At 45.0% G+C, this 16,547-nt stretch overlaps 1 protein-coding gene across 3 annotated transcripts in view; it reads right to left on the bottom strand.

The window, feature by feature from the left end:
* Nucleotides 1-15,755, bottom strand: part of asap1b (ArfGAP with SH3 domain, ankyrin repeat and PH domain 1b) — a 52,175-nt gene extending 36,420 nt beyond the window's left edge. For all 3 annotated transcript variants that reach the window (XM_056433744.1, XM_056433742.1, XM_056433743.1), the window contains exon 1: nt 15,005-15,755. In XM_056433744.1, the coding sequence (XP_056289719.1) occupies nt 15,005-15,130 (126 nt within the window). In that variant the 5' untranslated portion in view covers nt 15,131-15,755. The remainder of the gene's footprint in view (nt 1-15,004) is intronic.
* Nucleotides 15,756-16,547: the final 792 nt, after the last annotated feature.

Here is a 16,547-nt window from a genome sequence, read left to right as displayed (position 1 = left end):
AATATAACTTGGGGGAAATGGTTTGTTACAACGGTTTTCTCTCTCAGCTTTTTAGGAAAAGAAATCAATGTATAAGCGATGTCTTGGCACTCGTTCTTTTCAAACCCGTGGCAACTAGATGCAAATAATGTATCCAAACGCCGCGCTGCAAAAGGCCGTCGGCTATTGAATACAGTGAACGAATTGTTTTTATCTGCCAGGAACCGACAGCGACCCCTGAGGGGGGATTAGAAAGTGTAACAATGCCAAAACATCTGCGACCGCTCATCTCATCCCGCCCCCCCAAAAAACAGCAAGCGATGCACGCCGACGATGTATCTAGTGTCGCCGAGTCAAAGGAGCAGAGGATAAAGCCCGGCGTGTTGTTCCGCTGAGCGAGATAAACATCTCGGGGAACCATTGGTGCTGTGAAAGTCAACATGTCAGCGTCAGAATGCTTTTAAGTCTGAGAGACGGAGCCAAAAGGGGTCAAGGGCCAGCTTCACGGAGGCGAAGGGCGGTGGCGGTGCATGGCACACATTCTGAAACCACCGAGGTCAGAAATAAACGCCCTTGAAACTTTAGCAAATGTTAAACATCAGCAGACATAAAAAGGCATTTCCGGCATTTCATCCTGTTCAAACATAATGATTTATATAAATATTCTTTCATAACATTAAAAAAAAATAAACTATGCGCTGAATAATTGATATTTGAGAGCTTTTGAGTCTTGTTTAGAGTAGATCACATGTTTATTTTTTTTCTCTAAAATGACTTTACTAAATTACTGATTAATAGTTTTGTCGATAGAAATATTGAAAAAAGTATAAAGTTACCATTTAAACTGCATGTTTTGAACCTAGGACTGCTGGATTATGTCAAAATCCGATTCAATATTGAGATCACGACCAGTGGCGGCTGGTGAATTTTTTGGGGGGGGGGGGCGCAGTTGGGCGACGCGGTTTAAATAGCACTCAACAATGAGAAAGAAGTTTTTTTTTAGAATATGTAAAAAAAAAGCTTTATTTCAAGAACACACCGTGCTCAACACTCTCCAATAACAACTATCAACACACTGTAACTTTGGGCATGAGAGGTTCAGAGCAGCTTTAAGGAACATTGGGTTGGGTTTCAGAGGTTTTGCAAAATAAAAGAGTTTCACCCTCACATGAAAGAGGTTCAGAGCAGAATAGAGTCAGAAAGAGATCACATGTTACATTGGGTTACAGTAGACCCACTGTAAAGACAAGTAGCCTCCTCTCTTTAAAGTGGTCAAACTTCTCCATAACTCTCTGGTTAAAGTCTATCATGTCTGTAACCAGTCTGTTTCCATTATTCTTGAGGGAATGTGTCTGTTTTTCAGAACTTCTTCATTGTGTTTTCGATGCCAGTTCGGTCTCCTTCTGCTGCTCTGCAAACAGAGTTAGCTTCATGCTGTTAGCTAGATAACTGCGGCAAGATTCGTGCTTCTTACACTTGTCTGCAGCTCTTTAGATCCCTCACCCCGTTGTAGTCCAGAGAGTTTCAGTCCCAGGACTTTGGAACAACAGACAGGAGAAACTAAACAGCGCATTACTCACTGAGCCTCCAGCTAACCAGCTCCGTTAGCTACCTGCTCGCGTAGCTCCGTGGAGCTCTCTGGCTGAGGGAACGATACCGGTCTCTGATTTGCCGAATAGTCCAGTCACGTGAAATAAGAAACGATGTCATTGGCCAGGGCGCACATTTTTGTGCCCCAAGATTCACGTTTCATCCGCCAATGAGAAGCCGTCCTTGCCGAAACGACCGTGAAATGTTTGCTCACTGCCGCACACACACGTTGGGCCGGAGCCCCGAAAAAGGGGCGGGGCTTCTCTCCGTGATAATTAGTGGCGATATATTATATATGTCACATTTAACTTAAGTGGTTGTCGACAGGCTGACGGTCTCCCACACACATTTAGCGCGTCAACACGGTATATTTGCTATTTAAATGATTTAGTATATAATGTTTTTTGACAGGATATATGATATTTTTTTCTTCTTTTTTTTTTTCATCTCAAAATTTTAAGAGGGGCGGCGCCCTAGCGCCCTCTATGGACGCACCGCCACTGATCACGACTATTTAAAACACAATTTCTCATTGACTTTGCAAACATTGTTTCATTTGTTTTGCACGTTTTAAAGTAAAAAGCATTAATCTGGAACACTATGAGAGCTTAATGAAGAGGCTAGATGAAGAAGGTGTGTGCTCTAGTAAACAGTGTAATCATGAACTCATATAAATATGAACGACGATGAGACGGCAAAAAAACTCACAGCCACAAAGCGTGGTGACAAGAAGGGATCCGGGATTCAAGACCGGTCTGGGGGGCTACCGACACCCGCATTGGGGCCGGTCCACCCTGGTTGACGGTCTTGCCGGGAGCAGCGTGCCCCGCCCGTCCCCACAGAGGAAGAGGGGGGTGCAGCTAGCACTAAATCCATTGATTCAGGAAGCAGTGAGGCGAGGGGGGCTACAAAGTTCAGAGCCGCAAGCCTTCCTCCCGGGCCTTTCCAAGCCGAGGAAGTGTGGGACTGGAGAAAAAAAGAAGCACCGCTTTATAAAAGGAAAGCGGTGCGATGGATCGTGTTATCACCGACCTCTAACTTGTGGCCGGAGGTTTCTCTCTGGTGGGGGCGAGATCGTCCTGCTTCTATAAAGCTTGACAAAGGTTTACAGCAACGGAAAGGTGGTACATATGATTTGAAATGAAAGATCACCGAGTCAGGGATCAATCAGTTATTACGACAACTGACACACATTTGGAATTTTTTGCTGTTCTCGGTTCTAAATTTAAATGTCTTTGTAGTTTTGGTCAACTTGGACTTTTGGGAAACTATAAAAGCCATTTTTCCCTATTTTCAGACTTGTTATATACTAGATAAATAGAAAAAAGGCTTGTTGCAGCCCTACTTTATTATTTTATAGTCCAAAAAGCCCCTAAAGTGTGACCTGTGTGTGACCGATGGGGTTAATGGGGGCGGACTTCCTGGTTCCCAAACAACCACACAGTCATGCCCAGGAGGTCAGAACCTCGGCGTAAGTGACTGGGCATGACTGACTGGTGGCTGTCTCAGCTTCACGCTTCCTGCCCGAGGCCTTATCCTCCCTCAGCAGCCCTCCCTCCGTTTCCCCTGCAGCCGTCCTCTGACAGGATGCAGGAAGCGGCTCGTCGGCGTCCTGTCCGGAGTCGGCAGCGGCCCGTCTAATGACACCGACTGCTCGCCGCTGACAGCTGAGGAATTAGAAAAACGACTCGCTTTGGCTCTGGGAAAAGCTTTTCTTGATCCACTGATCCATTCTTGAAATCCCTGGCCTGTCACGTTCACGCCGCGTTGGTCGTCTTCCTCGTTTCCTCCCCGAACCCATCCCATCCGGCTCCCCGAACCTCGCTCTTCTCCTCCACCACTTAAATTTGGCATCGCACCGGCGTTGCGGCAGCGCGGTTACCAAGGCGACGTGGTCGCGCCGCCTCACGCGCCGGCTCCACATTCTTCCCTGTGGAGATTTTTTTTTCGGGAGCAGCTCGGACTAACTGTCCCGCTCTCTGCTTGTTAAGCAGCACACTTGGGACTCAACTGTGCCACTGCGGCTCTTCACCCGGCAGAAATCAGACACCCGAGTTCTCAGAATAATATGCTAATTAATCAATTCCTTGAAGAAGACAGGAAAGGGCACAATATCAAAATGACTTCCCCGGAGACTAAAACACATCTGCAGAGGCTTTTTCAGAGGGAAAGTGACATTTATTTAGCCCTCCACACCAACGTTATGTTTTATTTCTGCTTCCTTTTTCACAAAAGTATTCTCACTTCCTTTCTGGCTCATAATTACACAAGAACATGTATAAAAAATACAGCCAGAGAAAGACAACAAAAGGGTACATGTTCATGTAAATAACAGCAATAAAGCGTGATAATATTTCTGTCTGGATGAAGAATTCATCGTAAGTAGGTCTGTCTGTCTGTCTGTCTGTCTATGTGGCATGACTCAAGCAGGAAGAGTGGGGAGCTTCTTTCCTTGGCAGGAAACGAATGCACATCCCTTTCTCTGGGCCTTCAGCTCTCGAAGTGTGATCGGAAAAAGAAGAGGATGTAACATTTCCAAAAGCAGCTGAGGTCAGATGGCCTATTTCACACACACACACACACACACACACACACACACACACACACACACACACACACACACACACACACACACACACACACACACACACACACACACACACACACACACACACACACACACACACACACACACACACACGAAAGAGAGCGATCGACTGCCAGTTTTGGTTTTGGTTAAGAGATGTATCAGGATGACCACATGACACTGAAATGGCCAATAAAATTAGACAGATGAAGAGAGACTATTTCTTTTTCAGGGGTTTTGAAGTTATTGAGGATCTCGAATATCAATCCATATGAAATGGTCTTTCCAGGTTTAAAAGCCAATGTTTTCTACCTCCTCACGCTCAAAAAGAACATCATATTTCAACGGGGGGGTTCTCGATCAATAGCGATAGCTGAGCAATCACTCGGCCACTTCAGCTGATGCTTAAAAAACAAAGCATACTTTTTGCTTTGCCACTAAACAACCCCTCCCTCCACCTACTCACCGTTCCTTCACAGACCAATGACACACCGGTGTTACAAGTGGAAAACGAATCAAAAAATGAGAAAAGCAGTTCCAAAGGGTCAAACCAGAGTTTGTACACATCCTTAGAATACACCTCATACATTACTGCTGATCCCTCTTTAGTCTTTAGCAAATAAATCCACTGACATGAAACACAACTTGCTTTATACACTGTAAGTGATCCACCCAAGGACAATGAATCAAATGTATGTTTAGTTGAATCAATACATTTATATATACAGATAGTACCGCCTTCTGATGAGATAACTTGGCCTGGCTGCCATAGAGCCTCTTTGTGAAGACAAGGAACCCACAAACTCACATTATTTTTTCGACACCGTGAATGTCAAAACCAAATTTCATTTCAATCCATCCAATAGTTGAGTTGGTAGTGAAGAGTCAGATCGACAGCGACCGTGACGTGAGCTGAACATCTGTAATCAGATATTACACTCAAGCAGCTGCAGCGCAAATGATGCCAACGCTTGCTTTTTCCACCGGGCGCCTGATATCAGATCCCAAGTGCGACGTTACCCCGGCAACCCATTCTCTGATTTGACCTCGCTCAACATAATTTCATCATGAAAGCACATTTTGCACATTATGCTCCTCCTTCTTTGTTACATGGAAGCGCGGCTTTTCGATTGCGTCGCCTTTTTTTCCCCGCAGCCGACTCTCGCATCCCATTCGTCGTAACCTCCGATCAGGCGCTCGGAGGTTTCACGAGGAATTCCAAGGCAAACCACAAGGAAACGAAGCGGCCCCTGCTCTCGACCGGATTGTGTACGCGATAACAACGTTACCGTGACGACGAATCAAGTTGAAGAGAACATTGACTGCCGATGAGACACCAATGTGATGAAACAAGAGTCGCTGGCACTTTTCTGCGCGATAGCTGCTCTAATTCACTTGTATCTGTTACACACATCTTGAGCTGCTAATGTTCTTGGCTACTAAGAGAAGTCAATCGAAGTCGGAGATTCCTCCATTATGCATCGCTGCTATTAGTCCTGCTATTAGCATCCGTCTCTACACTCTCGGAGAGAGAATGGAGCTGCTTGTGGGTTCGGGGGAGGCCACGCGGTCGGATGAAGCCGGCTCTCTGCGGCAGGAAGTGGCGCGCATGCGTGCGGCCGGCGGAGGAGTCAAACCGAGCGTGCAGCAGCGGCGTTGCATTCACACTTCATTTGGCGACTTCCCTCTGCGACGCTCTCTCGCTCTCAGCCCACACGGCCGTGCTGGAGAGCGACGTGCATCTTTTCACAATGTCTCCCACACACACGGCTGCATCGGGCTGCACTTCCCCCCCGAACATCAAACAGGCCGCAGACCCGTATATCTGTGCTGTGTTCAGGAAGCCATTGTTCGTGTGGAGCTGCTTCTATTAACAGGAGGATAGTGGCAGGAACCCGCAGATTTTTTTTTTTTAAACGATAGCTAGCATCCTCTTTCTTATAGTGTTTGACATCAGCGAGAAAACTAACAGATGCTGAGAGGTTGTTTGGTTCCTGAAAAATATGAAACCCAAACCTCAGAGCTTTCAGTCAGGGTTTGAGGAACTATGTATATCGTATCTATTGATGATGGTTTTGAGTCATCATTTAGTCCTCAAACAGCCAAATAGGACTGCAACCGAGGATTATGTTTAGTTTAAACTTAATATCTTTGGCTTAGGATTGTTTATCGAACCAGGATGTCCACTTGGGCTTTGGGGAACTGCGATGGGTATTTTCTGACTGTTCTCTGACAATTAATGGAAAAAAACATGAGATCGATTAATTGAGAAAATAATGGAGGCATAAATCAATAACATCTATAATCAATACTTGCGGCCTTAATCTACTAAGTGGACTTTGAAGTGAGATTTCTGTGTTTTTTGTTGAAGCGTCATCAGTAACAAATGAGAAAATCTGACTTATCAACAACACAAGAATAAGTGAGTATTGATCATTATTACACAGTACTACAATACTTCAAAAGCTGGAAAAAGACCAAAACTAACAAACCAGCTGATGAAAGAAAAACTCAAATAAACTACGATCTCTAATCTTTTTCGTTTGATCATTGATCAGCTGATAAGCCGCAAGCTCAATTTCCTACCGACCAGCCGCCCGCGTTGTAGAACCTGCCAAAGAATGTGCTCCCTTGATAAAAGTGCACAATCAGAAGTAACAGTATTTGCTTAGCCTCTGAGTAACGGTCCTGCACAAGCGCTCGGCCGGGAGTCCTTGGCCAAAGTCACAGACGGAGCGCTTTACAGCATTCCTTGAAGTTTTTCTGCAGACGAGGCTCGAATTTCATACTTTATGGAACTCTGCCGGGGTGGAGACCAGCTAATTCCAAAACCACAGGTGTATCCACTCCCACAGGCCATCTGGATGTTCAGATATATCGAGCAACTGGACATGGAGGGGAACAGAAATGAGCCTTTTTACTGCGACGTCCAACCGAAGCTTAAAGATACATTCCCACTTGGCTTTCCCCATCCGTGTACTTTCAGAGAGGAGTGAGGAGCGGTGAGGGCCGCTGGCAAGGATGTGGAAAAGAAAGTGATGTCATGCTTTTCACTGACATTTAATGGCATGAGGAGAAAATGTAAACAAGTTGTCCAGAAGGAGCGTCAATGCCTCCTTTCCTCCAGGCTTGAATGCACTCGGCTGTTCTGGGAAAGGTAGTATTCAAATTCAACATCGAAAGGCTGAATCACATGTTTAGCTGCAGAAGACACACACACACACACACACAATCACCATCAAAGCTCACAAACAGAGATGCATTGTTTACCCCTCAGGCCACAACAAGGCAGCATGGCGTCACAGGACGACGCTGCCTCCTGGTTCTGCAGGGCAGATGATGAGAACAATGTGTTAGCACTGCGCCCGTACAATCGCAGAAGAAGAACAACGAGGAACTGCAAATGATGAACAGAGGAGGAGGAGGAGGATCTGTGGGTGTTAATGTGCTGACTGCTGAAACTAAAAACACTTAAATCTGCACGATAAAACACATCCTAATGTTCCTTCCTTCCGAAGAATACACACAAAGGTAAATTATGAAAATAATCACACATTTGCATTCGAGCATATTTCTATTGTCATGGAAATGCAACAGTAGCCGCATCGTCGGCACACTGGATTTCTCCGTCAGAGATCAAAATGTCTGTCGATGGAGGAAGACTTTAACGCCGTCTATCTGTGTGAGGAAGGATTCAGACAGATGTGAACACTGACCCGCTCATCCTGGTCTAAATCTGGGGTCGAGCATGGGGGATCAGAGTCTGGTCCGGGGCTAATCCGCTGCCGGCTAATAGCCCTTGATGATATGCGCAGTGCAGCTGCGGCAGGAAGGTAGGCCAACAGCTGTGGCCCACGGACCGATTATCAGATTTCAGCCACAGACGACAAACAAGCCGACAAACAGGCAGCACAACAGTCTCGCCTCCCGCTGCGGGGGACAGAACAAATTAGAAAATGGCTAAGAGGTGTGTTTAGTATTTATAGAGAGTGATTTGAAAAAGGAACAATCGCCCTAAGATGCTCTTTTATTACATTCCCAAATGAGTATTCAACTGTTTGTGTCTGGTCTCAGATAACAATAAGCAACACAGACATGTTCAGCTAATTTAGGATTAATTGACATTCATGTGATGTCACTACAATCCTTATAAAGGGGGGGATTTCCACATGTTTGAAAAACCAGAAGTTTACTTTTCTTTTCTTTTTTTGTAATCTGATGACATGTGGTGCAGTGGCTAAGCTAACAGGCTAACGCACTTTAACCTGCATTATCGCATTTCCCGCTAATTTGGTGTTAATTGACATTCATGTGATGTCACTACAAGCCTTGTAAAGGGGGGATTTCTAAAAAAAGACATGTTTGAAAAACCAGAAGATTTACTTTTCTTTTCTTTTTTTCCAATCTGATGACATGTGGTGCAGAGGCTAAGCTAACAGGCTAACGCACTTTAACCTGCATTATCGCTAATTAGTTGCGAGCACAAAGAAGCAGCCAAACAAAGAAGTTTGCCAAATGAAATTCTCCCAAAACTTTTGATAATTTCTAACCTTTCTTTATGGCCTTTTCACTCTTTTCTCGTACAATAGCTCCATTGTTGACGCAAACGCTTCAAAGCAAAGGAGCCAAGTGGTTTTCTTCAGCCCTTCTGACTGCAGCTATGTGAACTTAGGCAACAGTCTCAAACACTTTCTTGCAAAAATAGGTCAGTTCTACTACTTTACTGAAGGTAGCGAAAGCAGGTCGGTAATTATTGGCATCACCGTTATCTCTGAAACACCATTTAGAGGGCGCTGACGACGCTTCTTGGAAACGGACACTTCAACGGCTCCGTTTCCTCCCAGTGCGGTTTAACTGGAACAAGATGTCATGTGAGTAACGGTGCCATGGGACGAGAAATGCTCCCATTCTCTCACACCGTATGAGTCACTGGGTTTGGTGACACAGGGGACAAATGATGAATAAAATGTAAACAAAAGCCATAACTTCATTAATAATTACATCTGACACAGCTGTTGGTGGATGGAGCCTTAAATAGCCAGCACTCAAGTTTTGTTATGCAAAGCCAAGTATGATTTTTTTTTTAACTCCCTCGTCCTTTTGAGTTATTCATCGTTTGTGTCTTTTGGTGGAGGAGCGTCTAAAAGAGGTCCGAAATATGGAGCCACGGAGGCTAAATAATCAGTGAACCAAGTTACACGGATGTATTCGGTGTTAGAAGATATTCCCCGAAAAGAGAAACACATCAGCTTTGAAAACAGGCTTAATGAACAAATATGTGAGGGAGGAAGAAGAAAAAGAGAAGCTAATATAATCTGTTATCTGTGTAGACATTGTGTTACGAAAGGCTCCCTGTCGGTGGACGAGATGTTACATGTGACCCGGATAAAACCCTCACATGACTCGGCCTCAGGCGCTTTCCAGACAAACATGAAACTGTGATATTCAACAGATACTGTGTCTGTTAATTTACCAACTCACTATATGATTACCTATTTATAATGTAATATTAGAACTATGAACATGTGGAACCTAAGAAGATGCTTTTGGGAATCATAAACTATCCTTCCTCATGCAAACGTGTTGACTGGGTTTCCTTCACATTGCTGACTCATGACTTTTGGCTTGTTTCTGGGTTCATTATAAATAGTATACGTGTGATTCGGCAGTTAGAAACATCCTCTCGCTGCCACTGGATGCAAACTTTATTTACGTATGAGATATCATTTCATCTGTCGTGGGCTGTATGGAAAACAAACACCGTGACTCCTAACGGTGTTTTTGAAGAGCTGAAACTTTGAGACAATTAGTCAACCGAAAATGCATCGAGCCAAATAAGCGGTTGGGCAATTTTTCGAGCAAACATGCAGAAATGTTGCCGGTTTGAGCTTCTTAGGAGTGAAGCTCTGCTGCCTCTCTGTCTCGTACGGCAGCAAACAGAACCGGTCTGTGAGGACGCCACCGCCTCGGGTTCTTGGGAACTGTGAGGGCCATGTTTCACAAATCTTCAGTTCTAACGCAGCGGCGGCCCCATTGTATTTGAAAGCTCGGTGCTCGGCCTCTGTTGCCTGAGTGGGTGAATAAAAGAGAGCGGGTGAATGAAGTGGGGATTCGTCCGGCGGTGCCGAGCCACGCAGAGAAAGTGGAACACGATACAGATTTCTGCCACCGCATATACGACTCGTCTCAGCCGAGGAAAACCACATCGCATAAATCATATGCATGAAGTGCTCTTTTGGGTTTTAACCTCCTCCACTTGGACGTCCTTGGCCGAAATGATTGTCTTCCAGAGGCTCGGTTTCGGAGGTACTGGTAATCCCGTGAGACTATGGTACCAACCGTGTCACGCTATAGCTCGTCGTGAGAGATGTTAAATAAAACTCTGACGTAGTCTAAATGTTGGCTGGTGAAAAACTGGCCTGGCCATATTCACTGGGGTCCCTTGACCTGGTTTAGTAGAACTTGACACACACAGGGCTGAGCTTCATCTCAAATCAATCTTCATGCTCCCAGTTTTCAGATGATCTACACCACTTTGTCGTATGGCGTGTACGGTCAACCTGCCATCTCCCCCCCCCCCAAGAAAAGAAAAGACAAACAATATACCAGCAGTAAAGATGACGGAGCAGAGGAGGTTAAAGACCGGCCTAGTTCCCATCAGCTTCGGTTGGACGTGCACTATTTTTTTCATATATGCATTCCTGCATGCACATGGACATCTTTCTCTGCAGCTTCACCGCCTTTAAGATCTCCACGGGGCACCTTTGAGACCAGCGTCTCTCAAAATAAGGCATCATTAACTTTGCATAAATTGACGAAAAAAATCAACGTTCAAGCCTCTAAAAGAACGCAAGGAACGTTAAATCCTAAAGCAACATTTATGGGACGTTTTATTAACTAGATATGTTTGCGATCTTTGAATAACTCGCGTGACGACTTCAGGTCATGAGCTACGCTTGTGGTTTGGAATAAAACTCCTCGTTCCGCTTTTTTAAAAATCAAATGCAGGACGGCATCAAAAGCGTCTCGGGCTTTAAAATGCTGCGCCTGAAAAGGCTTTTATATAAATATGAAAAAGATAAAAGGCCTTTCTGCCTATTAGGTCAAGCCCAGCCACGCTTGAATAGAATGACTGTGTAAAGTCAACATTTCTCTGGTCCGGCCCATGTGATGTGGTGCAAGAGGCGCGCTCAAAGGAATGCCAACGCACTGAGGGCTTCCCTTGTGCTGTTGCTGTGGCTCGGCGTGGTTTAGAAAAGCAAACCCGATGACGTAAAGGGCCATCTGTGGGGTAGGGAGGGAGACAATGCACGCCCCTCGGGGGGGTAACAAGTGCCTGATGCTAATATGAACTTGTATCGGAGAAAGCGGAAGATCCTATTGGAGTAAAAACATGCGCTAATGTCAGATTTGCTGCTTTGCTGTCGTTATTGTGGAGGAACATTGTTTGTGTTTGCTATCAGCTGATGCAGAGGTGCAACTAACTCTTTCGCTATCGATGAATCTTCCGTCTATTAAGTCGATCGTAGCGTCAGGAGATGATTTTGAACGGTGTTTTCACGTTTAAGAATCTGCAACCCACGAACGGTTCATTATTTTGCTGGAATAATAATTTACGAGAAAACAAGACCGCAAAAATCCACAACCACAAAAGAAAAAAAACTATCCTATAAATATAATAAATAGTAATACATAATATAATATATAGTAATACATGCATCACTACATATATTATGTAGTGGTGTTAGCTTATGCCTTTATATAATATTGTAAGTATAACTATGGTAAGTGGTAATTTGATACCACATATGTGTATTTCCAGAGGAAAGCGATAGTTACCACTGTCAACGGAAATAATTCATCGTTTGTGTCCAGAAAGTTATTCAATGACTTTTTGGGGTTAACTGTTATAAGCTGCCAGAGAACCAGAGGCGATGAAAGCAGATGCTGCCCAGGGGCAAAATGTTCAAGACACACATCAATACAAAAGTCTTGGGTGTCACCAAATACAAAATAAAACAAATAAATATTCCTATTTTTGTGGTTGTATCAGTATTGTGGATATGGTGCCCTGAGGATGGCGATCCAGAAGAATTCTGAGGGTCATAAAAACTTTTTTTCCCTTGACAGACAAAATGTGCTGGGCAAATTTCATGGCAATCTGCCAATTAAACTAAGAGAAATAAAGTGCCAGGAGCATGAATGAACAAACAGGAATCCATGGCAACGTGGTTAGGAGCTGTTAAGATATCTCGCCTGACCAACCGTGTCATCCGTATGCTTCCATCAATATTTTAGGCTTCAGGTGTCAAAAATCCAACGATTTTATTGGTTTTCTCTCATTCATACCGCTGGTAACTGAATACCACGGATAACAAATGAGACTTTGAGTTCCAGGAATATGGGGAATACATTTACCTGCTTTTCTTACGACAATCAATGAAAATAGCTTTTAGTTGCAGCTATAATCTCTGGAATCTGGATGAAGAAATTAAGTTTACCGTCAACAACTTCCCTCCAACTTCGCCAGCAGGAAAAAAACACCGATTTTTGAGGGAAAAAAATACAACAATGACTTCTTAGCGCCATCGATGACGACAAAAATAAAACCCCCAACACATACCAACATGGCTTCCGGTCTTCCACACACACCCACACACACACACAGGCCCAATCTCTTGTGTCCTGTGTGTTACCGTTCAGGTTTCATCTCCATTGTGCTGCTCGTTGTTTTCCATATTTGTTGCACTGAACCGAGCGTCCAGTAAACACCTTTGTGTGCTCCTCTGAGAGGAAAGTCACGGGGTGGACGCTGGTGACTCCCTCATGAATACTTCTATGTCACCGTGTGCACTGATCAATAACTGCTGAATAAGGACGATATGATGCTGCGACACTTCTTCTTCTTCTTCTTCTTCGTCTTTCTTTGCACTGCCAGATAACTTGCAGGTCAATTCACCGCCTCAAGTTACAGCATTAAATATTCAAGCTCACTCTCTGCATAATTTACCTCGTCAACATACCAAGGAAGTGACTCAGGGGGGGGGGGAGGGGTTAAGTCATACCCGGGTCAAACTCCTCTTCAGGCAAAAGGATGCGGCGGGCACTTTTTACTTCACTGCAGTAGTTTTGGGTGATGCAAGTGAGCCCTTACATGTCTATGCAAGGATCAGACGGGGAAGCTAATGTTATTAAACACACACTAATCTAACTGGATTCATCGTTAGGCCGTCTGCTTGTCTGCTTGTGTGTTTGCCGTCTGTTGGGTGTGACCCAGCTCGAGCCACCAGACAGGCGGAACTGTTTGGGGGGCATCTTGCCTTTTGTTTAAAGGCCCGAGAGCGCGCCGCTCGCTCTCTGGTCCCAGTGTAATGGTCGTCCCTGTCATGTGATCTCTGCAAAAAAATTCCAGAGCGGCTGCCGAAGCCCAGCGCACATGGCGGCCCTTTCGAACAGATGTTTTTCGTTTGTGCTGCTGCAGTCTCTGGGTTCAGGGGCGCGGAGCCAAAGAGGTGATTCACGATGCGAGCCTTTCCCTCGTTACAGTCAGCAGACACAAAGTGGGCTCCGGCTTGAGAATAAACACGGCCCCGGTCCTGTTTTGGTGGACTTTTTGAAGAATTGCATTATCATGATACGATAGGCTTGTGAGAGACTGGAGATAGAAGTGATGAATAGCCCAAAGTGTTATTTGAAGTGGCTGTTGGGATGTTGAGAAGACAAGGCCTGGATTTTTTTTCCTTTTAAACAAACATATCGGGTTACTGTCACGCTCGTCTTCATGTTTACATGTGAGCTGCACAGTTGTTTAGTCACAAATAAACTCCATCTGGTCACTTTCGATGTTTCTGCTTCGCATGTCAGATTACACTAAATACTGAGGTCATACGTGTCTGCAGCGAAATGCCTTTTAAAGCGGGAAATGAGGTCACACTTTTAGAGTCGACGGACAGCAGAGAAGGCGTGTCCGTACCCTGGTCCGATGCTCCATTTAATCACAGCAGGAAGGATGGTGGGGGTGGGAAACAAACGCATACCCCCCTCCCCCCCACCCACCCACACGCGAAAAGGTGACACAGCATCACAGTGTGACTTTGGGAGTGTTCCTGCACAACATTTCCTCTTTTGGAGTCGATATTTTCTTTTTTTAACACAATCTGGCCTACATTGGAGAGAGGAATCTCTATAATCCTGAAACAGTTAAATCCAGATCTGACTGCCAGTGACTAGGGAATCTCTCTCTCTCTCTGTCTCTCTGTCTGTCTCTCTCTCTCTCTCCCTCTCTCTCTCTCTCTCTCCCATAGACTCTGCTACAGCCTGGCAGCACGCTCTGAAGCAGTGAGTTATGTAATAGTGAACATGGAGAGCTGCAGGCCCGAGTGCACATCCTTCTATTCCCTACACCGCCACAGCCCCCCCCCCCCCCACCCCCCTCTAGTATTACTCTACATATCTGTGAAGAAAGAGCAGCAGATTCACAGGATAAGAGGTCACCTCCACGCACCAGCTCTGCGTCAACTAGACATGTGTGGGCGGGAAATGTACATTTTTGCATCAGGTACATTAAAAAAAAACACTTTCACAGCAACTGCAGCTCAACAGGTGCATTTATGTTCTGTTGGGGCGGATGGGCAACACAATCATGTATTAGGGCCTCGAAAGGGATTTCACCAGTTGAATATGGGGGTTGATTGCATAAATAAGCATGTGTTATATATGAACTGCATTCCACCGTGTAAAAACATGTTGTATTTCCTTTAAATATGCATTTTAAAGAAAAATAACATAGTAATTTTCCATCATCCATCCATCCATCCATCATCAGACAGGCTGACACCGTGGCCTTACCTCCTCCAGCACGTTCACTGTGTTCCTGCAGCTCTGCAGTCGGGTGGTGAAGCTGGATGTTGTCGGGGAATTGTAATCCTCTGTCGTCTCCGAGAGAAACTCGGACACCGATATTTGATCCGGCATCCTTCTAACGGGGGGAAATGCCCACGGGAGGGTCGGCGATGAATGCTCAGAAGGGCAAAACCATGCACGATTTCAAAATAAAGGAGGAAGGAAAAAAAGCGGGGTGTGTGGGGGGGAGAGGGAGTCTGGGTCGACCGCGAGCCGATGGACGGGGGTTTGCCGAATTTCTTCTTTTTTTCCCCGCGAAACTGCGTGAAACTATCGTGATGATTAAGACGCGTCTTCTTCTCCGGTGACTTCTCAAATGACTTCACTGTTCCCCGGGGGCCATGGGAGGAGGGAATTAACTAAAAAAATGTCTGCGGGCTGTGATCCTTCGGTGTCTTTTCCTTGCGAGGAGGTCTAAAAGCGACGCATTTATAAAGAGTGTCACTCTGCGTCTAACTAAACCTCGGAGGAAAAACCACCGTAAAGAATAGCGGATGCCCTCATTATGCTCTACAGATGTTCAATAAACCGCTTGTCGTCAAAACAGCCCACCGATACCAGCCTCAGTTTAGAATTTATCATAGTCCATGCTCTGCCGAGGTTGTCTCTCGCTGCAGCGGGGTTTGGTCCTCCTTTCTTCCGCCGTAGTTTGTGTTTTTTAAAGCTAAACGCTGCCGCAGACACGTTCACTGGCACTCTCTCCTGCTCCGCCGCGCTCCAGCTTCTCAGAACCCGTGTCAAGCTAGCTGGAAGGAAAGCTCTCATTTCCGGGCAAGTATTTACAAAATAAGACGCATGGGGTTCATTTTAGTTTGTTAATCCTGAAATAAACGTTTGAATTGATCATGTTCATATAATATATGTATCCTAATTAAGTAACTCTGCTAAATGTATTTATTTCTATGTTGCACATTATATTGTATTGATTTCTTTCTTCTTCTTTTTGATAAATATAGCTTCCAATTGGTGTCACCATCCAGTGGTTGAATTGCACGTGTTTTAAAACTTGAATGAACCATGACTCCACAAAATAGTGAGGGATAACGCCTTGTATACTGATAAGGATAAGGCATTGCTTTATGCTGCATGAGTAGGCTGCGGGGTATTTGTATTACTATTGTATTGTAGAAATTGTACTACGATTAAGTTAGTTCATTTGGAGTTAAAAAGCAACATTTCAAAAAAAATGTAGAACGCTGTCGTCGTGACGCGGCTATACAATTTTATTTTGAAAAAAACGATTTATTTTACGGCAATTTGTTACTATTAGTGGCAACTTGAGGAAGCTCTCTCCCTCCTACTTGGGTTGACCGGGCCGAGATGTCACACTGCGCATGCGTGATCTAGACTCTGTGACTGCCAGAGCCCCGCACCACTGTGGGCCTGCTGACTGCAGAAACAACGATATACAGAGGAGGAGGAGGAGGAGGAGGAGGAGGAGGGGAGGGCGGCATAATGTTTCGTTTGTTTGAATTGAAGCGACAACTAG

Source organism: Pseudoliparis swirei, chromosome 16, assembly GCF_029220125.1.
Source record: "Pseudoliparis swirei isolate HS2019 ecotype Mariana Trench chromosome 16, NWPU_hadal_v1, whole genome shotgun sequence".
Lineage (NCBI taxonomy): Eukaryota > Metazoa > Chordata > Actinopteri > Perciformes > Liparidae > Pseudoliparis > Pseudoliparis swirei.
Note: the sequence above shows the minus strand (reverse complement) of the source record. Positions and strands in the feature narration are given on the sequence as shown.